The 24,445-nt window shown below is 41.0% G+C and overlaps 2 protein-coding genes and 1 long non-coding RNA gene across 4 annotated transcripts in view; 1 reads left to right on the top strand and 2 right to left on the bottom strand.

Moving 5' to 3' along the window:
* GEFmeso (Guanine nucleotide exchange factor in mesoderm) overlaps positions 1-24,445 on the top strand; it is a 59,422-nt gene that overhangs the window by 6,070 nt on the left and 28,907 nt on the right. The gene's annotated exons all lie outside the window — the stretch shown is intronic.
* Positions 9,284-10,402, bottom strand: LOC6625196 (uncharacterized). Its single transcript, XM_002048713.4, has one exon. It carries the CDS (start codon positions 10,305-10,307, stop codon positions 9,477-9,479), a length of 831 nt encoding a protein of 276 aa, XP_002048749.1. The 5' UTR covers positions 10,308-10,402; the 3' UTR covers positions 9,284-9,476.
* On the bottom strand, positions 13,280-15,416 carry LOC116651054 (uncharacterized). Its single transcript, XR_004304095.2, has 2 exons — positions 15,049-15,416; positions 13,280-14,959 (listed from the first exon to the last, which is right to left on the bottom strand). It is a non-coding gene; the product is annotated as an uncharacterized lncRNA (long non-coding RNA).

The following is a 24,445-nucleotide window of genomic DNA, read 5'->3' on the forward strand; positions in this document are numbered from 1 at the left end:
CCATCATTATATTGATTGTATTGGAATCATCAATTGATTTTTATTTTGTTTTTTTGCTTAAGATCATATATATATCAACATATTTTATATGTTTTTATATCATTCTGTCGTCTAGGGTATTCGAACTTCAACTTCAGCTTGTTGTTCACAGTTCTTTCCTGTTGTTTCTCTCTCGTACTGTTGCTTTTGTGTTGTTATCAGCTTTTGTTGCTGTTATTGTTGCAGTTGCTGTTGTTGTTGTTGCTGCTGCTGTTTGAGTTTTGGATTTCGGTTTCTAGTGAAAGTTATTTTTCATGCGATCGCCGGTTGTCATTTCGTGTGCTTTGGAGACGCGTCTCCAGCAGCTGCCTTTCCATTTCACTTTGAGCCACTGGACTGGAAAGCCGTCTCCCCTGCCCCCCTCCCCCCTCCGCTTCCCAGCCCCCTTTGGCGCCTCTTGGTGGCACGCATGCGCGTTAAGTGCAGCCACAATGCCAATGCCTCTTGTATTTATCAGTTAAGAGACGCGTGTTTTACAGAATCTTTCACGCTTCAGTTGGCCGTCCCCGCGCTTCTCTTTCGCTGCCACTCAACTCATTGGCTGACACACTTTCGCTTTCATTTGAAAATAAAAACTCGGCTGGTGTACTCGCACTCACTGATCGTGACATAATGCACTATTGGGCGCATTTAAATTAATGCCAAATGATTATTTATCGACTGCGATTGTGCCCCATACAATGGGTGGTCGTTGTTCTGCGTTGCGAGTGAAACTCTTAAGCTCTAGTTTTTGATTAATTACGCTCACATTTCGAAAGCGTTTCAGCTTCGACTTAACTGCGCTCTCTTTTCATTTTGGTTGTTGCTGTTGTTGTTGTTGTTGTTGCCGCTGGGTGTGAACTGTTGACCCCCATTTCGAACTGGCGCTGTGCTGTGGGCTGTTGCCCTCATTTTCAAACTGTGTTTCATTTCGGGGCGTTCAAAATTTGTGCAAATTTTGTGTAATATGGCGCAACAAATCAATAATTATTAATAGCAGCAAAAAGCACATCTACAACAACAACAACAACAACACCTTAAGCATCATATTCAAGGTCAAGTTTGTTGCTTTACAGGTGTGTGCTGTCCATCCACGTTTAACCATTCAAAAACATAATTGCGTTTATCTCGCGTGCATCATCTGCCCAGGTGTGTGAGTGTGTCTGTGTGTGTTTTTGCCTGAGCTGCCTCACAGCTGGTCGCCACAGATTCACATTCACGTGAATAACAAAAAAATCTGCTATTTGTGCAAATTACCAAATGTTTCCAGTGGAATGTGCTTCATTTTAAATGTTGTGTTTGGTGGTTCATTAAATAGTTCAACTTACTGTCTCTATTGTTCCGGAACCAGTTTGTGTTGTGAATCAATCAAGTTTGAAATTCTCTTGGACTCTTCCAAATGAACGAATGAATTGTTTATAAAAGGCTCTACCTATTACCTGGGTTGTTCCGGAACTAGTTCGTAGTTTTCAAGTTGCCTACGTCTTTGCTGGAGCTAGTTCTAAGCTATCTAAGCAATATTATTTGATAGTCTCGTTTTACAGTTTTTGCGGTACTTTAAGTAAACTGTTGAGCTGGTTCTAGCTTGAAGTTTAGCGATTTTTTAATAGCTAAATACATTTTTTTCAAGTGCCGGAACTAGTTCACTGTTCGTTATTTTAAGTTCCGAAACTAGTTCGCAATTACAGATACTTAAGGTAAACTATTGAGCTGGTTCCGGCCTGACTGTTCGCATTTATGTTCTAGCTAAATAGCTATTTTCCACATGCCGGAACCAGTTCGCAGTTCAGCAATTCTGCATACATCATATTTGTCAGTATTTATAATCTTTTTCACATTTCTGACCCAAAAAGGAGCCTAAAACTTGAACCTGGAAGTTACTTTTGGAATTGCAGCTTGCTTATAAAAACATGTGGGCGGTGCTTAGTCGCATATACATTTATATACATACATAAAAACTTGAAGTAATTAATAAAATAAATGCGCAATTGAAAAAAGTTCAACAAAAGCATTGAGCGAAACAATTGCACTTAGAAATTGTAAGCTTGGCTTGAAAAGAAAGTTGGTTAGCTACCAATTGCTTAGATCTGTCGAGATATATAGATATATCTATATATAACCAACAATTTATTAAAGCCTTATTTTGCAGTTCATTGTGCTTGGAATATTTCCGCATCGCACAATCAGAAATAATATGGCCATTCCGATTGTTAAATAACGATTGTTTAGATGTGAGTCATTATAGACAAGTTCTTCCATAAAACTAAACTCCATAATTTAACTAGTTAAATAACTTCAAGTCTGTGTGTGTTTGTGTGTGTGTGTGCGTGTGTAATTACTTAGCTTGCATTGTTTAATGAAATGGCCCCGAACAACCTTCAAATGTCAGCGACTTTATTTTTCTTTCATTATTTTGTTGTGCTTGGCTTACATTCCACGCACACAACGAATGTGTGTGTGTGTGTGTGTGTGTGTGTGTGTGTGTGACTCAATGTAAGTGCATAAATTAAAAACAACAACAAAAATATAAATAAAAAAAAGCCAACTGGAGTAGCTTGAATTCCATTTAAAAATAAAAATACAAAAAAATGCATTGGCTTCTTACAATTTGGTCATTGTTGATTTTTCTTGTTGTGTGCCTCAAGTTTGACAGTTGATCTGTCAAATAAATCTATTGTTAACATATATAGACATTGTATATATACCTATATATATACATATATATTTACACACACACTCACACACGTAGGGGCCCACAAATCATAAAATGTGCAAACACAGCTGTTTGTTTTTTGAAGCTTCAACAAAATACGCTAAAATTAACTAAAACAAAAACACATTTAGTTATAATTGTATTATTTATCAATTTTTTCTGACGCTATGCAAAAGCCATAAAAGACCAAACCATAAATAAATAATTTCTGAAATCAAACAGACACAGATACAGCCAGATCTTGTTGAACAGGTTTTTTCTTTCTGCTGTTTTTCTTTTTTTTTTTTTGTTTTGTTTTGCACAAAAGTTCAACAAAATCGAGCGCTAAAATCGCAGAAATCGGAAAAACGTGAGCACCGTACAAACGTAAACAATGAAAGAAACAAGAATCTGAATCTGAACTCTGATAAATTTGGCAGAGTTACGTATGTCTTATATAAAGACCATATTGCTTGCATAAATGATAAGGTGCAATGACATGATCAGAAGTGGAATCATGTCTGAACAGGGAGTGAACAAATTATGATAAAATTGTTTTTCCATATATATATATATATATGTGGATTGTCATATGAACGGAATCATCTGTGCAGCTATTAAAGAGGGGCCAGGTGCGAATAAGATTAAATGAGTTGGTTAGTGATCAAGATTGAAGAGAATCTACTCTACGAATCTACTCTACTAAGATTGAATGATCTGGTTACGTAGCAAGGATTCATGCGATTTTTAACTTTAATCACAAGAAACCTTATGCAGGATCAGATTTCATGCTTGTTTGACTGAGTGACTGAATGACGGACTGACTAACAGAATGATTGAATGACAGACTGACTAACAGAATGATTGACTGAGTGTCTGACTAACAGAATGATTGACTGACTGACATACTGACTGATTGATTGAATAATCGTGGATAGACGCACGGTCAAAATCGTAAGCCGTACATATCTTTGCTTAATTCCACCCGCAAGTGTGGAAAATTCGTGAAAAACGTTTGTATGAAACTTTTGTTTGGCATTCGGGGAATATACGCTAAGTATTTAGTTAAATATAAATATACAATATAACGCTGGTTTTGACGACCTTTTGCATTTTAAATATTTATAAATATAACATATATATATATATATATATATATATATCATACAATATGTAGAAAGAAAGAAACTTGATGGGATTTCAAGTTGTTTCTCATAAAATAAATATTTTTATTTAATACCATCAGAAGACGCTGCTCATAGCTAAATACTTACTTAATTTAACTCAGATTGGCCCATCGTTTGCTGCTAACAATGATCAACTGTGATTGCAGAGGAGATCTTTGAAGAGATCTCTTCAAAGAGATTTGTTACCTGTCGCCTGAACGTTTAGCGGCAGGCAGCACTTGAAGCCCCCGCATCTATTGAGACGCACTTGTGCAGCTGTCTCACTTTTAATGTTTTTCTATGGCTTTCACGCCCATCACTCACGCCCACCGGAGCCAAGTCCATAGTTTGTTGTTGCTGTTCAGGCCACTTGTGTTGGCGACGGCATTCGCGTAAATTTGCATAATTTTTAAATTAAAAAACTGTGTTTATGTAATGACATTTCTAACGGTTCAGCCTGAACGGGCCAAACATTTGGCTGATGACTTCATAGGAAGCGGACGGTAGGCTCTCAACTAGGATGCTGCACTGGGCACGAATTTGCATATACCCGACGACCGCTTGGACAAGATGCGGTAATCGGGCAAGTGTCGCCGTCGCCGTCGCCTTTGTCGTCATCCTGGCCAAGGCGTCTGCTAGATTTATATGCAAACTGGTAAACTGGTCAACATTGGATATATATCAGTCAACTGTTTGTGTGTGCATCCATGTTCAGTTTTATGCGCCCGTCTTCCTGCCTCTCCGTCTCTGTCTCACTCCGTGTCCATGTCTATGTGGGCAATCTGCGTGATCAGCACACGACGCTAATGTACAGATCATGAGCACTGATTGCGTTTAGTGCATGAAAATTGGAAAAACTGGAAAACTTGTTTGTCTGCGGACTTGTTCTCATGCCAGATCATCATCAGCGTAATGATCATCTTCACGCTCATCATCATCGTTGGCCATTCTGCTTATTAATTTCCACACACACAAACTGTGCGGCATCTCAACGCCAAATTACAAAGAGTCGTTCTTGTTCGGCGCCCTTCCTCTGTTGCCGGTACATACTGTGCCTGGCTCTGTGACGCGCCAGCTAAGACGATCAGGGGCTCGAAATCGGCATACGGCGCTCTAATTAATTAGAACGACTTTAATTTGAAAGCTGCTGTCAATGGATTGAGCAAAGGCTTCTGACCTGCGCCTGCTCGTTGCTTTTATTGTTGGTTTTTATACCCCGTACTTTTGTGTGTGTTTATGAAAGGGCTTATAAAGGTTCAATCTGAGACGAGACAGAGCAGCCCTGGATTCATAGTTGTATATAAAAATATAGAGAAAGTCTATGCGGTATACCAATAGCTCTCTATTTTCCTGCTATATCGATAAGTATCGATTTCCAACCTTTTTTTTGGCTTATTTGCCCAAGTATGTATTTAGAGCTATCTACTAGAAATTAATCGATAAAATCGAGTTTGAATTAAAATTTTGGTTAAAACTCTTTTAGAACTGGTTACTTTTATAAATTTAAATAAATAGATTTTCATTTTTGGGATATTTGCTCCTTTATTTGATGATTTCACACATCGATATATATATCGATAAATATCGATAAACAAGCATTTCACCTTAAATCCTCAAGAATTTGTTGCCTTATTAAGTAGTAATCTCGATATATATCGATAAACCTGGACATGTATCGATAAATATTGATATGCAAGCATTTTACAGGAATTCGCTCAAATTTATCACGTGCACACAAGTTGTATAGTCTACGTTTTCCTTGACAATCAGAATTTACAAATATTTACAGGGTATTTACTAGTCACGCACTCTTGCTTGCCCACAATAGACTTGCCCCAAAGAAAACTCATTAAAAAATGGCAAGCACCGTGACACGGGCACACGATAATTTGAGCTCAACCCAAAAAAAAATGTGATATTCAGCCCCAAACTTTGGACCTTCACCTTCAGCTGTTGACGTTTTGTAACTTCAATTAATTTATTGTATATTGTTTTTTATGTTTTGTTTTTGTTTTTGTGTGTGTGTGTTTTTATTTTTTTATTTTAACAACATTATTTCAACTGGTTCAACAAATTGCTTTTGTGCCCCGAGTCATGGTCTAAGGTTACACGGCCCCGCCCCAGGGCAAGTGCCAAGCAGACCAATGCTGTAATTTGAGCAGTATTCGAGGTTCGAACTCGCAGATACACGTACTCTCAGATACGCGTACTCTCCGTTGCACGTACTCTCAGATAAATGTAGCTACAGGTACTTATTGCAGCGTTTATTGTACGATCTGTGTGCAAATTGCGCGCGCATGTGAGAAAAGTGAAAGAGCCGCCGTCTACACTGTCAGAAAATATGAAAACTCTGATGGAAACTTTCATTTATTTATTTATTAAAGGTCGGTAAAAACGAGTGTCTTCCTTACTATTTAATACATCAATTGATTGGGCTTTTGCTATGTTAATAATTATGCTTATTTGACTTTGAAGAGGGTTTTGATTTGTTTAGATTCGCATTACTTTCGCCATGCCTGCCAATAAGGGCTGATGATCTGCAGAATATAAAAGGTATATGAGCTTGTTATTATACTCCCAACAGAGCATCGAATTGTTGTGTTAGTGCTGTGCTGAATTTTCTTTGGGCTTTTAGCTTTTGGCATTCAGGTGGCAGTTTTTCCATTTCTCACAGTGCACATTTGTGAAGTGTTCGTGATAACACGTAGGCCAACCAACAAGATGCTGATGCGTGGTCCGCGACTCCGACTCCGACTTGCAGGCAACTCGCCAGCTGCGACCACGGCTTCCATCCACAGCCGCGTCCACAGCTTCAGCTTCAGCATCAGCTGCAACTTCGGTTATGGCCAGATAAGCCGAGTTGGCTAAGCAACACCCACTCAACTGATGACTGTGGCCCAGAGGCTCTGCCTGGCTGCACACATAGTTTTTTTTTCCCCCGTCTGCTTCTTCTATTTCTATTTTTCTGGTGGCACTGCCAGGTTTTATGACCTCCGCGGCAAGAGCACTATTTGGAACGCCTCTTGAATCAGGTGCCTTCAAGAAGAAAAATAAAGCTCAGATTTCGTTTGTGTCTCTTTTTCTTCATCTTATTTTTATAGTATTTTGTTTAATAGTTCGCTGTGGCTTGTTGGCTTTTTAATGGCTGGCATATAAAATTGTGCAGAGTGTGTGTGCCTTGGTTGTGTATTGTGTGTGCGTTGTGTGTGTGTGTGTGTGTGTCTGTTGTGTGTTGTGCATGAGGCTTAACCCATTTGAAAACTTTGTTGGCCAAGTCGCCTTTGTGTGGCTGGTCAAGTGTGTGGCTTAGGCGATTATTGTGCCTAAACATAAAGAATGTAGGGTATACAAGCTTTTCGAGAGGGTTTGTAACAAATCTACGCAAACTTCTGAAAACTTAAGGAACTCTAAATAAAGTTAGTTACTTCTGAACTCTTAAAGGACTTGATCTAAGTTAACCCACCGATTCAACAAATTTAAAGTTCCATCAAAGCGATTCTATAATCTTTTTTGCACAAACTTTCATTTGATAAAATGATTGTTTAAGAGCATCTCAAGTGCGACTTTGTCATATTTTTATGTGCTCGCTTTTCATTAATAGTTTTTTCGTTGGCTTAAACTTCTGCTGGTCAACTGTTTGGGCCATAATGAATTGTTACAGCAACATGTTTAGATAAATCTAGTTAATTCTATAGAGCTTCACACTTTCGTATGTCTTCAAATTGGAACGCGCCCACAATAGAACACCTTGATTTATGCCTAAGGTGTTCGTATGCAAATGCTATAAAAAAAAATACAATAAAGTAAACTTGGCTTGGCGGCATCTTGAAATGCCTCAATAAAATAAGGGAAATAAAAGCTGTTGAATGTGCTGTGGCGCAGAGCTTGTAACAACAATTAAGTCATTGAAATTCATTTGCTAGTCATGCGCATTGTGCTTGATTTAGGGCTGTGTTTAAGTACCTGAACATACTTGAGATTCCATTGGCGCCTCCTCGCCGTGGCAATTAAATCAATTATTTGGCATCGCACTTGAGCAATGGCAGGAAACGAAAACGAATCACACATAAATCGAAAAAATATGCGAGTCCGTGGCAACAACAGATGCCAAAGAAAACACAATTTAGTTGTATGTAAACACGGGCAGTTAAATACACATTAGCAAAGCATTTACGTTTTTGCACAATATTCAAATATTTTCGAAAATAAATAAAAGTGGAGGAATACAACAGCATGAGCCGCAAAATTAACACACAATCCACACACAGCAGCAGCAGCAGCAAAAGCAAAAGCTCTCGATTTGCCGCTTATCGCGCACATCTGGTAAAAGGCGATAGCGTTTAATGGGCCGGGCCCCAAAACGCTTTGCGCATTGCCAAGCGACTGACCCAGAGCGGCTGTTAAACACCTAAGACCACGTCTCACAACTCCTAATTAACGTTGCTAATTGAAAAACTCACGCGTCAGTGCAACAAAAACACACCCAAGTGCTGTGCGCGCGCGTGTGTGTGTGTGTGTGTGTGGCTTTGTTGCAGCTAACAATAAACAATGTGTCAAGACCTTAATTAAGTCAAAGCAAACAATTCAGCTGACTAATCGAGGGCGTTGCATGCAACATCAACGCGCGACGCTTCCGTCTTGGCTGCCTGGGCTTATGCGGCGTATGCGTAATATTTTTGCATATGGCACATTGTTATTCTGGGCCAAAACGGCCGCAACTCCGGCAACTCCAAAAAAAAAAACCAATAAGATAAAAGGCAGAAGAAAAGATAAATAAAGCTAAGTGAAACAGCTCGAAGCCGAAAATATTTATTGCATAAACCAATTAGACCACGCGCGGCATTTGCATTAAAATGCATTATTTATGAATGCATTCAATTTATTTCAACCCAAATACTTAACAACAACCAAAACACAGTTAACAAAACGTGCAGCAGCAGAAGAGCGCCAAATGCAGGCGCAAATGAAGCAATTAAATTCGAACACATAAAAAACCCAAACAAAACCACAAAAATATTATGGAATTTACAAAATGCAATAAAAGCCATACGAAATGCCCGTCTAGAAAATTATGTTAATTTGTTGTTTTACAACGCGGAAAAGGCAATACATAAAAATTAATAATTTTTTCGTTTTTGTTATTTTAATTTGAATGGCTTCGAAAACGAAGTCAACTGTGTGAATGAATGTGCCGGAGCATGAGAATTGCGGGTGTTGATGGAAAACTAAAAAAACAGTTCAAATTGGGATTAATATGAAAATGAGATAAATAGATCGGGTTGTTCACAGGAATGCTCAGAAAAAAAACAGTTTATTGCAGTTTCCGAGAAATTCTAAATATTTCATGGTCTAAACAAAAGAAAGCAAGCATTTGGGAGAATATAGAGAACAAAAAGAGGAAGCAAAATAATATAACCAAATATATTTTGATCATGAAGGAGAATTTGTTTAATATCAAAATTGCTTATCACTGATAATGCTAAGCTCGGTTGGCCGCCATTCTTTCTATTCTATAAATAAACATGTAAGCACATTGACAGATTACATGCTAAACATAGTATCGCCTTATCAATTTGGTTGTATTTAGGTATAGGTTAGCACTAGAGGCTTCCACAGGGGCAGTAACAGCCAGGCCCGGAGGGTCCACAGGGTGCAAATGGACCGCAGGGTCCACCAGTTGGGCCGCACGGTCCGCAGGGCCCGCCCGGTCCGCAAGGACCGCACGGTCCCCCGCAAGGACCGAATGGTCCACAGGGTCCAGCTCCACAGGGTCCACAAGGACCACACGGCCCGCCAGGTCCACATGGCCCGCAGGGTCCGCAACGTGTCTCACAAACTGGATACTGATTCGTTGAGAAACAGGGCAATGGGCAACAGGCGCCGCCCGGTGCACATGGCCCAATCGGGCATGGCGGACAGGCGGCACTGGGTTTATAGTTAATGGGGCCGTTCGGATAGCAGCAGTATTCTCGGGGCGGCGGTATATCAATCGTCTGCGGCTTCGGCTGGCACAGTATCGACTGACAGACCTCGCGCGGCTCACACACTCGCTTCGGATAGCAGACAACATACGGATCCGGTATCATGGATGGATAATAGATCACTCTCGGTTCGCGCACCATCTGCGACACCCAGATCAGCTTGGGCACTTTGATTACACGGGTGGCATCCACCACCTTCGGTATGGTTATCTGGCGACAGCGATTCACCACCATCGGCTCTGGGACAATTTTCTCGGTAAAAACGACCCGCTTCTTGCAGATCAGACGGGGCGGCTGCTGCACGGTTATGCATTTGGGAAACGGTGGCGGAATACGTGGTGCACATTGCGGCAGCGCCTCCAGTTGGGCCGCATTGTAGCATTTTGGCGAGCACTCGAAGGGCCCACAGCACGGATCGCAGGGGCTACATGGTCCGCAAGGAGAACACATTATTGGCTTGATTCAGAACAAAAATTTTGTATTAGAAATTTTTATAAATTTTCTATAAAAAAAAATTTTTTTCTAATTTGGATGCTGGTCGAATTTGAAATGAAAATGACTATGGTCGGGGCCCCATACTTAATGCCCAATAATGCCACGCCTACCCAACCTAGACGATTTTGTTTGGCATTATTTTTAGGAAAAAACAAAAACCTATATATTTGCTCGGTCAGGAGAAACGGATTAAGTAAAAATATAGGCGTATGCCTGACGGCTTTGCGAGTGAAGTTCGTAAATGTTTGGCGAGAATATCTTGAAGAACAGAATATTTTCCCATTTATAAAGCTCTTTTTACGTCCGATTCCTCCATATATAATATAGTAGTGAGATCTTGATATGATTTGGCCCATATATAACCAGCGTAGTTTATTAAATGGGTTTAGTCTATATATCTTAATAAACTACAAAGGTTTTCTACTTTTTGACCGATCATTGCCTGTCGTATCTATATGATATTGTAATCCGATTTTGCATAAATGTAAGGAGCATAGTAAATATTTGAGCTTGGTTCAGACATGTTATTGCTGGATTAACGAGTTAAAACTTTGATCTTCTCTGATATGAAATTGAACCACCTTAGCCTAGGCTAGGAAGTAAAGAAAATTGGTTTAGTTTTGATAATGAGTAGAAGTTTTTGTTCTTGACTCTCTCACTCGCCCCTTTCTCTTCCTCACTCTTCCACCCATTTGTCTCCTGCTTTCTCAGCCATCTCTTTCTAGGGAGCGCGCTTTCTTTCAACTCTTGCTTATATGGCTTAATGTGCAGTTGTTCATTTGAGACGAATTCATGTAGCTCAAGCTCAAGACACTTTATGACAGCCGTTTAATTACTTTGCGCACCTGTTGTCTAACTCACTCACTCACATTTTCTCTCTCTCTCTCTTTGCAGGTAAGTTACACTGACCCACTTGGCCAATTATGTGCACTAAGAAATACGAAAAAAAAGGCGAACCCGCCTCTGTCGGTCGGCACTTGGCTTTCATCAATGATCAGGCAAGTGCTGGGGAATCGGGTATTTGGGTTTTTGCTGCCGCGGCTTGACACTTACATATATTTGTGTGGCGCCAGCCGGCTCAAGAGATGCCCTGCGGTCACAAATATGCGCATAAAACAGCATGTGGAGAAGTATATACACATAGATTGTGTATGCATATATGGCTATATGTGTGGAATTCTTTATTGATATGTGACACATTATCGATGTAGCCAGGGGAGCTGGTGGTGCTGCGACTTTCGACTTTCCATGAATTATGGCACAAATTCAAATGCTGCCCACCAGCAAACGCTGCACTTAATTAAACACACAATCAGATAGCAAATGCGGATGAGTTTCTATTTTATGCGCTTTCCCAAAAAGCAACCCAAAAAATATATGTGGCATTAACAAATTAATGACGCCCTGTACACAATTGACAGGCAGACGCGATAAGATCGCCAAGATGGTGTCGAAACAGGCGCCGATAAAAAAATGAAATAAAATAAAATGTGTGTATAAAACCCAGCTCAACTGCTCCACAAATTTGGCACACAAATTGAAATGTGAAATGTCGCTATGTGTGTGTGTGTGTGTGTGTGTGTGTGTGGAGGTGCCAACCTGTTCTCTAATTGGGTTAAAATGCAGTTGACGCTGCCTCCAGGCGGAAATCTCTGGCAACTGTGGCTGGCAGCTGCCAGCGGCTAACAGGCGTTGACCATATTTTTATTTTTTTTACAGCTTTTTGCCCATAACATGATTTATATGCAACGCTTACGAGAACTGACCTCGTTACGCTTTAAGACCTTGTAGATGCTCATTGCATTTGCAATTCAGAAATTGACTTGCCTTGTATGTGAGTGCATGCCAAATTACTTTGTAAAGTATCCTCATGGTAACTTTATTAGAAATCAATAATTAATAATATTCAATCATTAGTGCATTGATCGCCGCACACAAGATTTATATAGGGCTGGCAACGCGGCCAGATAGAGCTATCTGTCCATAAAATGTTAGTGGTATGTTAAGTAACAGAGCGAATGATAACAGGAGCCCACGATAACAGATGAGGGTTGGGTTCGAGCTTGCGAAGCGAAGAGACGTGGGTGTGAGCCGGATAAGAACGAAGCAATTCGCAATATTATCATGTGCATAAAAACTTTCTTAGCTTTAAATAGATAACATCGCAATCCAACCCTGAGCTTAATTTTGCTCTTGGTCAGATAGGTTCTTCATTTGGTTCCAAATATCTTCCAAGGCAACATTATGCAGCAAATTTTTTCTTTAAATAAACTGCTTTCAAACCTAATCCTGAGCTTAATTCAGCTCTTGGTTGGATAAGTTCTTAAACTACTTTTTGTACCTACTTAGTTCCGAATGTGCTTCTGCTTCACTTTATGAAGCAAATCTTCGCTGTTAACCATTTTTAGCCATAAAGAGCTCATTAATTATTTATATATTAACATGTATAAATAATACTATTACATATTTATTTATTACATGCTTAAAAGCTAAACAAATACAGATTAAATTGAGTGCTTGTGCGCGCTGATTTATTAAGATATATTGTAAATGCTTTCAATTTCATTTATAATCACGAGTTGAGGCGAGTGTGCGTGTGTGTGCGAGTGTGTAGATAAGTACTTGTGCACGTAGACGCGGCCTGTTGTCAAATGAACCTGTCAAATTTTAACAAACACTCACTTTCTCTTTGGAGCGCAGCTGGCGCTAGTCGAGCTGTGTTGAGTGCGAGCACTCGAACTTGTAGGCACATGATGTGCATCCTGTGCCAAACCAAATTACAATTTATTTATATGCAACACCCACACACGGACTCCTCAGACTCGGACTCGGGGCTCGGACGTGCAACATGTGGCACATGTGGCACTGCCCCGGAGCCAAACTGATTTGTCTGCAAATCAGTAGGCAATAAGTCAAACGCCGCCGCCAAAGTTCAAAATTATTTTCTATTTTTGCGCTTCCGTTGCAAGCAGCGAGATGAAGTGGGATGTGGTGGGGGCAGACCCACAGCAGAGCTGGCCGCCCAGTCAGCTCAGACAGTTGGCTGTCTATCATTTGCCTCACATTTTAGCCTTTCATTTTAGCCGCTGACGCAGACGCAGTCGCAGACGCAGACGCAGTTGCAGACAATTGCAATCGTCGCCGTTCGCTGTTCGCTTTGTGGCAGCTTCCTGCTGCCTGCCACAGAGCCGCCCTCAAAGGGGCCGCTCTTTCATTTGGCTTCGGATTTGCTAGTTTTCTTTCTATTTGGTTCCATGTCTCGTCTGGAATTTGTTTTTATGTTTCGCTTCCATTCATAAACACATGGCTGAGCTCATCCAATTTTTTTCTCTTCATAATTTGTTTCTGTTTTCTTTCATAAACTTGCCACATTCAGCGGTTGCATTTGCAATTTGCGATTTGCTAACTTATGCAATGGGCCACGTTTCGTTTCGATTCGGCTCGGTTTCTGGCAATGAGGAAGTTTCATGTTGCCATACTTTTGTGGCTGACTGTGGCAAATTGTTAGCTGATTATAGGGATGTTAACTGTTTATGCCACAGCGCTGGCAGCAATTGTTTTTGCAGCCGTTTGTTAACTGCGATTGACTTAAATGTGGCATAAACGATGGTCAGCTAAATGGCAACGTGGCCTGAACTAGTTGCCTATCGAAACGTTATGTAGACAATACCCAAAGCCATTCATAACTGCGGATATTGGGAAGAAAAAATTTCGCTTGTTTAAGATAAAATCAACACGAAGCTTTTTAGAGCTTTTTAAGTCTTATTTAGAGCTCGCCAAAGATCGTGACATCACTCTGAATAAAGGAACAAGAAATCGATTTCGATCGAAAAGGCTAAGCGGAAGACCAAGTATCGGTAAAGAAACATGATCGATATGCTTAAATTGGAATGTGTTCGGAGATGTCTAGTATGCCCTATTTAATGTCGAAAGGGTATGCTAATTTAAATGGCTTCAAGATTTTCCACACCCAGTCGGCACGTCCTCGACCTTTCGGTGCTCAGCTCCATTTTTGCTATTTTGCCAACAATTTTTGTTGATTTTTTTGTGTAACTTTAACAATAACAATAAAAGCTACGCCTGCGCAGCATTCGTACACACTTACTCACTCAGTCAGTCAGTTAGTCAGTTAGTCAGTCAGGGAAACACTCAGACGCGAAGCCAAGCTAAACAATGCGGCCCAGGCGCGTGCTTCTGGCTGAGCAGCAGCTATTTGCCGTGGCCATAAAAAACAGCAGCAGGCAGTTTGGGTAGGCGTTGCGCCTGCGCAGACAACAATGGCCAGGTCTGGGGTCTGCTCTCGGATCTCGGATCTCTACTAGACTACGCTGACTTATAATAAATGCTTTGTCTGGCCGCTTGGCAGCTCTAATGAGTTTAGCCCCCAATTGGTTGCTCTTTGGGGCCATATTCATCAAGTGGCCCGCCGAGACTTTTCTGTTGATTTGTCAAGTCTCCGTCTCCGAGTCGGCAAAGTCCTAATTGTGTGGCATGTTTGCTTGAGCTCTGAACTCCTTGAGCCGCATCTCGGGTGTGTCCGCATATGAGAGCGAAAGTGTTTTTTTGAGCTGGCCAACAGACAACCCGCCAGCTGCCGCCAGCAAATCCTGCAATGAATAATTTAGTCATTTCATGCAAACGCAAAACTGAACTTTTTGTCGAAGCATTTAAGCCGCAGGAGTTGCGACCACCCAACCTACAAAACCAACAACAACAGCAATAGCTTTGGCGGCTCCAACTCCAACTTCAGCTCCAACTCCGACTCTGACTGGCAGCGAGTTGGCGACGCTGTCTTGGCGGCAAATTCATCACATGAGTTCCCGTGGCGATGGCGACGCTGGCGCTAAATCGTGTGTGAATGGCTTGACGAACTGCAGCCACAGTCGCCGCCGCAGCCGCAGCCAGGCGGGCCCCAAACTGTTGCACACTGGTTCAAGACAGTGCGAATACTTGAAAATTTTATTAGAGCCATAAGTCGGCCTACTATTGAACCAGCCAACACATTGACAAAGTTGAAACAATTCTGTTAGAGGTATAATTTTTTTATTGTCAGATATTCATGCTAAAAACTCAAAATCTCTTAAAATAGTGTTAACGTAGACAAGTTATAGACTCGACATAGTTAAGGCTCCTATGAGATTTCCTGATAGTCTCATAAGCTAATCGATTTCCATTCGAAAACCCAGTTTGGTCTTGATTTCTGTTCTAAACGAATTTTACTTTTATTTAAATATAGAAACCTTATTTTTAATAGTTTTCAAAGAACCTTATCTTTATTTTTATAATTTATCAACTTGAATTGACTGCGATAAGAGGCTTAATCGATTGCCAAATATTTGGGACACTGTGCAGCTAAATGTACGAAACTGACGCAGACGCTGACTCGGACTTGAGCTGAGAGTCTGGGTCTGAATGTGACCATTATGGTGACCAATTAGTCATTCGGCGCTGGTTTTGCTTGTCATCTATTGGAGGGTTTGGCCACAAGACAAACATGCAGCATGTAATTTGTTGGTCAATTAAAAGCGCCGCTTACAAGCATCAACATGTCTTGGCCATTTATGTGACTTTCGCAACGTGTTGGCAGCCCCAGCTAGCCGGGCAGGCCGGGCAGCCCCAGCTGAATGAAAGCGAGTCGCTGGGGTCGCTGTCGGACGGTTGGGGTCGCCAATTCTGGAGGAGCACTAAAATGCGGAAATTGGCAACAGCTGGCGCTCACTTTCAAGTGGCGAGTGGCAACTTCTTTGTGGTTCTGCCTTGTCAACGCTAATGGCCATATGCAAAAAATAAAAATAATGAGACGCAACTGCAGCAGCAGCGGCAACTGTGATATCTTGTTGTTGTTGCTGTTGTTGCTGGCGGCACTTTCTACAGACAACACAGTCCCAAAATAAGCAGCCCATGCTGCACTCACAAATATACATATATGTATATACTTATATATATATACATGTTGTGTATATATAATTTTTCTTTTTATTTCTTTGGCTTTGGTTTTTCGGCCACAAATCCTAAAATGGCATGCCGCGACATGTGCGACCGACTTAGCCAGAGCCAGAGACAAGGTGACATGGCCACGACGACGTCGACGACGACGATGGCGACAACATCGCAGCTGCTCCAAGTTGAAGTTGGAGTTGGATTTGCTGTCTCTGTGCAGCCAAGCATGGCAGATGCGTCCTCTGTGCCTCTGCTGGCCTATGCCAAATAAATCTCAAAATATAAATAATATTAAGCCACAAGCGAGGTGCGTTTTGTGAGTTTTATAGATCTTGTGTTTGACGTTTGTAAGATATGGCCAGGGGTATACGATATAGGTATGGCGTAGAGACACAGATAGAGGTATAGGTATGGGCAGAGGATGCAGATATAGGGAATAGGTGTTCACCTTTGATCGAAATATTCCATTGAATGATTTGCATAGATATATTTATTTTAATTATGCGGAAATATTCTCCTTACTTTTCGTCCATCAGTTAAGCCTATGAAGAACTTAAATCTCAAAGAGATTTTCGTGCTTGGCTAGTTCCTCTTTATTGAATGCTTTAATGAAAACACAATTCATTTCTCTCTTGGCGAAGCAAATCAAATAAATAAGAAAAGAATTCTCTTTTCTGCAATAAATTTGAAATCTACTCAGCCTCAGCCATCGGCAGCTGTGTGAGTCGAAAAAGTCCTGATAATAATGATAATAATATATGTTGCACCCTCGCAATTTATATATATGCCAATTGCTGCTTATTTTGTGTCGCTTTTTTTGATGCCCAATTTGGCAATTTGGCGACGAGCTTAGCGTCATTTGTGGGTCATGCGGTCTTTGGGAATGGAAACTGGCGCCCGCGAGTCGTTTGTCGTTTGTCGATTGAAATTCATATTTATTCCCCTGAAACTGTGCATGCAGTCCAAATGAAAGGGGTAAGATTGCGGGTGAGGGGGATAGTGTTCGTCTATGCAATCGACGAGCATCCGATTTTGATCATTCAATTAAAATATTTTATGGCCAAAGGGGGCCACTGGCTCCAGCACCAGCGCTCAGTCTTTGTCTCTGACTCTGGCTCTGGCAGTAAAAAAAAACCTTGAAACAGAAAAGCGACGCCAGTTGAATTGATTGATCAAAGCGCTGCATAAAAAATAAAATAAAAATAAAAAGATCAACGTATAAAAATTAAAGTGCGATGCACATGTGCAACACTTTGCACTTCCTCATGGCTATGACTGTGCCCAGAGGCTGGCTGTGGAGCCTGAGTGTTAAGCAGGAGGGTAGGGAGGGTTGGCTGGAGGGGGCGGTCATGGAATTTTGCGCCGTTGTGCATCGGAATGCGAAATTAATGAAATCACATGCAGACAACTGGCAAAAATAAAAGCCCGCAGATGACGATGAGGTGGCCCAGGCGCAGACCCAGGCGCAGACCAGACCAAGACCAGGCTGTCGTTGACAGTGATTAATGTTGACGTTGTCAGGCTGAGCAAAAACAACAACAACAACAACAACAAAAACATCGGCTGCTGTAGCTTTGCAGAACACACAAAGAAAACACTTAAAGCCCAATATTATCGACACATTTGTTAAGGTTCTGTGTCCAAAGAAACCCTCGAAAGCGATTAAGATCTTCTGTTTGGCCAACACTTTTCCTTTGGGCACGGCTCCGACTTGTTAAAAAGCGAAAGATGTTCTTCTTAAGAATAACGAAAGTAGCTTAAGTCAACAATCCAAACGAAACGAAACGAAAAGGAATGTTAAAAGGTTTTCAAGCGCATAAAAAAAGAGAAAAAAAAACATTAAAAAAGCGTAGCTCGAAATGCGCTTAAAACAAAAGTAAAAGCCGTGTAAGATCTGTCGAAATGTTGTCGCCTTTTTGCTGCTGGACGAGAACAAACACAGTAAGTCGACTTAAGTGGACGCATTATGTGGGAGATATTTATTAAATATGCTCGGCCAACAGATAAAAGCTTATAATTTACGATAGTCACAGAACAAGCGAGATAATATCAAAATGCTGAAGATTGTCTTTACAAGGGGGCTATCTTAGGGGTCTATCAATCCGATGTGAGTTTACAGATTTGTTATATATATTAAATAGCTTACGAGTCTATGGAAAGCATTTCTCATATAATATGTATATGAATAATACAATTTTCAAAAGACACGGGAAAATTCTCTGAGCTATTGAAAACATTTCAAATATCCATAGATATTTCTAAAAGAGAAAATTGCTGAAAGATAGAAATCATTTCCAATAGTCATATTTATTAATATAAAATTCTCTGCAGAACATATTTTCTTCATTATTTATGTCAACTATTTATGTGGCATTAGGCAGCCCAAAACTGTTCTATATAAAAAGCCAAAAAAATCATACAAATTTGTGAAAGCACTTAAAATTTTAAAACTGAAAACTTACGTACATCTCTTTATTCAGATATGATGCTTGAGCAATTTCAAGCAGAAACCTAATTTGCCAATAATTTCACTAATTTAATGAACCACTTGACTGAGTTTTTTTCTGACCTTAAGAAAACCTGCAGCAGCAATAAAACCAACAACAACAACAACAACAAACGTGACGCATGCGCAACAACAACAACAACAACAAAAAGTATCTCAGGCATTATTTAAATTGTGTATCTTGAGGCGAATCAGATTTAAATTACAGAGCTGTGAACATTCTTCATTTGGTTTTTGTGTGCCCTTTTGGTTTTACTGTGCAGCAGACGAAGAGAAATATTTTCTGTTCATAAGCAGAAATTCGAATACGCAAATTCAATGCGAATGCAATGGTAGCCGAAAGGTAGCTAACAAAATATCCCATTACTCCCCGGCTAAAAAAGTAAAAAAAAAAAATAATAAAAGAAACGGATACGATTTCTCATTATACAATATCCAGGCGCAACTTAAAGACGCAACGTTTACGAAATTTTCGAGAAAACAGTCCAAAAGACAAACAGCAGAGGGTTTTGCTGGCGGGGGGTATGGTTGGTGGTTAGGTGTGGGTGCAGAGGGGCAGGGGAGTTGGAGGGGCAGCTGTTGTTTCCGCACAAAAAGTCAAGTCGAATGCTCGTTTCACAGTGGCCACATCAAATTTGTTTCATTAGCCGCGTGAAATGGCCTTTTGTGGCCTGTCTCTCTCGCTCTCCCTCTTCCACTCTCGCTCTCTCTCTCTCGCTCTCTCTCTCTCTCGCTGTCTCTGTTGGCGCCCTCCCTCTGGCTGTTTTGGCCAGGAAGGCAGCTTGGCCAACAAATTTGCCGCATGGTGTGCATAATTTTTCATAATTTGCGTGGGTGCATTTGCATTAGCGACCGACTGACTTCCTTACAGCTGTCATGCCACACACACACACACTCACACACACACACACACTCGATCGCATACCACTTGATGTACTGTGCTGCCACGCCCACGCTATTGTCAGTCTAGCGGGTTTGGTTTTTTTCAATTAAAGCCATCATAGATTGCAAATCAAATCGATTGCAGCGCATTTAACGCCTGTCACATTACTTTCGGTACATACTGTTACGCAAGCAGTGCGCGCGCATGCGTTGCTGACTTTTTTTTTTTTTTTTTGTTAGCCATTTTCCCGCTGCCAGCTGTGCGCGCGCCAACAGTAGCCAACTCTAAAATGGATTTCTTTTCTTTTCTTTCCGTAATTGCACTTTTACTTTATGCATTTCTCTCTGCAATTTGGCACAATTTTGCGCTTCAATTCTTCAGCTGCTTCTTTTGTCCGAGTGGGCCACTAAATTATAGTGCTCACTGTGGCTATTTCCATGTGTGTGTGTGTGTGTCTGTGTGGGTTTGTTTGGCCAATAATCGAGCCGTGTCGTTTTCGGCCTGGCTGGCTAATGGGCACGCGGCTAAGCACGAAATGTCAGCACTTTGTCTTATTTAAATATGGCCAGGCACAATTCACAGTAGACAACAGCCGACTTCTGTCCAACTCCAGCTCCAACTACTCATATGTCGGACATAACTTATGTGTGGGTGTGTGGGTGGTCTTTCACTTCAAATTAGTTATGGACACGTCACGGCATAGTCTATGGTCTCTGTGGAAAGTTTTGACGGTTGAGTGAAAGAGCGCTTGGGCAAAATCAGACCAGCATTTTCTAGACAATAACTTATATACGAAAGTAGAATACTAGACGAGATATAGTACAGCTATAAACAATATCCAAAGAGGTGGTAAGATTAGGGTTAAGAGAGTGTACTTCTTGGTAAGAATCTTCTGATGTCTGTTAAAGAAAAAATAAAAGAAAGAGGTCGAAACAATTAGTGTTGGTCAAATTTAAAGATAAAGAAGATATCAAGAAGCAATAAAAGAAAGAACATATCCCAACTCTTTTTTAGGAAAAGGAATAATAAAAAAAGATATAGACAAGGAAAGAGAGAGATATATAAATAAAGACAGAGAGGAAAAGCAAAAGAGCAAAATTATGTCAAGAAAGAGAGGGAAAGAGATGGAGAAAGAATCTAAAATTTTTATCGTCAGATTAGAATAGCTTCAGTTATCGAGCTAAGTTAATCGGTAGACGGCCTATCGATTATTCCTTAATTAATCGAACTAAGCCTATCAGTCGACTGGTTATCGATAACTCAGTTAACGATAAAGACTGCCTAATTCCAGGACTCCAGGCAACAATCCTATTAAAGGGTCGCAATGCTAATGATGAAGAACGTTTGTTTGCTTTGTTAACATCATGCTGCAACAAAATATTCTTGATTTTCCTGTCTGCTACTCATCTCTTATTTAAGAAGCTGCATACACTTGACGCATGTGCAGGCGGGGGAAGTCCACTCAGTGAGTCGCGTGTCTAATTTATGATTATGACCTTTCGCTTGATGTGCATCGCCTTTGGCTGCTTTAATTATTTAGAATGCTAAACACCTCAATTAAACAGATTGCGTCCTTCCGTGCGTGTCAAAAGGATATGCTGCCGGTCGGGTAATTGAAATGTGCCAACCCCGAAAAGCGTCTGTGCTCGGTAATAATACATGCATGGACACACCTCAAAGACCCCAACTCCCCTTCTCTCCCCTCCCTCCCCTCTCTCTTTAAAAGGCATACTCAGAGCGCTGGCCCAGTGCACGAGTGCGCCAATTTTGTGTTGAAGGTGCGCCCGAAAGCACGCAACAGTTTTTTGAGAAGTGTGTGAGTGTGCCCAGCATCTGCGGGACAATCAGCACCCCCTCGGCCGCCTCCAACCCCTGGAGCAGTCGATGTCAGCCTTTGTGAATCGGATACGTGCCACACACTCGGTTTGCTTTTTCGAGTTGTGTTCGAGTTGAATAAACCCAAGCGGACAGCTGTTCCAGATGGAACAGTATTTTGATGAACTTTAAGCATCCTCCCCTCGTCGTAGTTTTGATGAACTTAAAGCCACCCTCTTGGAGTTGATTGCGCATATTAAAGCCGCCGCTTATCATGGGAAATCTATTACGCTACTTTCACCACACAACTTGCATCAATTAAGAGTCGAGAGTGTGAAAAGCCGAGGCAGTAAATCAACAGCTCAGCCGAAAGTCGACTATTACCCTACATAATCGAGGGGAACAAACGGTGCAACCCCTAAACACGACAATGCGGCGCCGTTGCGAGGCACTCACAATGAGCACAATGCACACACACACACACACACACACACACACGCATTTATGAAATGCATCTGTCAGATACGCGCATCTGTGCGTTACAAGTGCCTGGCGCACCCTCAAGTGCAGCGCGGAGAGAAAATGTTGGGGCACAAAATGATAATGCGAATGCTTAATGCTGTAAATTTAGCCATAAATTATACAAAGGATCATATATGCCAAACATGCACATACTTTTACAATTCCCAAGTGGTTTTGGCAGCAATTTAAATGATTATAAATGAAAATTATTATATTATAACAATTTTATGGCTTTTAAGTTTGAGGAGATATATGGCATATAAAACCTACTTCCGCAAGCGTAAAACCTTTTCATTATCTAAAAATTCTATAATTTAGATAGGCATTATTTCCAAGAACTGTTTGCTTTTGAATAAGTATATTGAGCTTATCATTTTCCGAGGTACTTTTTTACATTTTACACCTGACAGCTGTGAAAAAAGAACGCACAAGTTTCACTTATCAATTAAATAGCTATATATGCGAATAAATTGTATAAGCTATAACAAGTGCAGTTCTCAGTGCCGAACTAAGCAGTAAAATAATATATGAAATAAGTGTGGAAATATAAATATTTGATGAATCTTAATCTTAATAGATGATAAAAGTTCTTAAAGATGTACTGAAATTAAGAAAAGTATGTAAATAATTGATGTACATGTAAAAGTATTGGGTTTTAATAACAGTGTAGAGTGCTCTCTCAAGCGTTCGGCCTGCCTCGGCTGAATGCATTGTGTGTCACCTCAGACCCTGGCTGCACAGTTAGTCCAACCCTGGCTTGTGGGTGGAAGGGGTTGGCAGTTAGAGCAACAAGACAAACGGCGGGGCAGTTGAACTGCGCGCTCGACCCTCGCATGCATGCGCATGCACTCAGTCGAGTTGTCTCCATCTCACTCGCACTTGCACACGCCGAGCCTGACAGTGCAGCGCACTCACCCACACACAGGCGCTCTCTCTACTCTCTTCCGTGCTCTCTCGCTCTCTCTCTCACTTTTGAGCGCCACGCTTAACGACTGTTTCGTTTTTGAATTCAGTTTCGGTTTCAGTTTAGGTTTTTGTTTTGTCAGTTTTCAGTTTTCAGTCACACGTTGACCGGTGCGAGTCGATAACGAATCCAACAAGACACACAAAAACAGAATTTACGAAAAACTCGAAAACAAAAAAAAACGCAATTCACAACAAATTATTTTCGGTTTGTGTAAACAACGTAAACGCGACGCGGTGGTTGTTATTGTTATTCTAGTTGTTGTTGTGTGTGCAGCGATGCATTTAAATGTGTATTTAGTTGTTGCTTAAGGAAATCCACACACACACACACACACGCACGCACGCACACACACATACAGCTAGCTTCCGTTGTGCACCAATTGCGGGCGCGCCCCCCCGTCTGCGCTGCCTTCTGCTTCGTTTCTGTTTACTGTAAATGTTTGGCAACATTTGTTGTACCAAAAGCCGAAGCCCAAATATCCGAAGCCCTAACCGAAACGAGGTCAATGCATTTCTAATTGCTGATAACGAAAAGTGCACAAAAACTAACGAATAAAGTGAGTGAAAGAGAGAGACAGCATAATGTTAAGTTCAAAGTTAAGTGGAGCCCCACCCCCCTCCTTAACTGTCGGCCAATCGCCCCCTTTAAAAATCATAAATAAGTAAATAAGAAAAAATTTTCCACTTGAGCGAGCGCAACTGAAATGCATTTATTAACTGCCGCCGGGCTGCATCTGTTATTGTATCTGTATCTCAGCCAGTGCGCTGTATCTGTATCTGAAGACCATAATTGCATGCCATAAAAACTTCAGAGTCGCGTCTTATCAGTGGCAACTCTGGCTGTGGCACTGGCTCTGGCTGCTGCTGCTTGCTGCTCTAGCAGCATTTTTTTAATCAGACTTCCACTTGAACTATTTCTGTTTTCACTTATTGAAGTTTATTGGATTAGCGTGCATTAAACTTGGCTAGCTGGAATTTACGGGCTTTGTAACGGGCAGGTGAGTGCCACAGATGTTGGCAACAATGTTGCCCCGGCTATTGCACTTGGCCATGACAACATGTTGTCTTTGTGGATTTACAATGCACCCACACACTCGCACACACACACACATGTTGCCAGTGTGTTTTTGTCAGGGGGCATTGACTCTTTTAGTACACCCTATAAATGTGTCACTGGAAATCGCTGCACCCGCATGCAGCATGCCACATGCCACATGGGAACACCCTTCTTTTCCACAATCACAGCTTGCGAACCGCGCTCTGTTTAAACAAAAGGTTCAATTGAAATTGAAAACCAACCAAAATACATTTATTAAACAAGGGAAAGAACAAGAAGAGGGCGCGAATATTTTTGAATTAAGCAAATTTAGAGATTGAAGACAGTTTCATTCATGTTCGTCATTCGCTATAAACGCTGATAAGCCCACTAAATGATTCGCATGGCAATAACTTTTGTTTCGA

Source organism: Drosophila virilis, chromosome 5 (assembly GCF_030788295.1).
Source record: "Drosophila virilis strain 15010-1051.87 chromosome 5, Dvir_AGI_RSII-ME, whole genome shotgun sequence".
NCBI classification, from domain to species: domain Eukaryota; kingdom Metazoa; phylum Arthropoda; class Insecta; order Diptera; family Drosophilidae; genus Drosophila; species Drosophila virilis.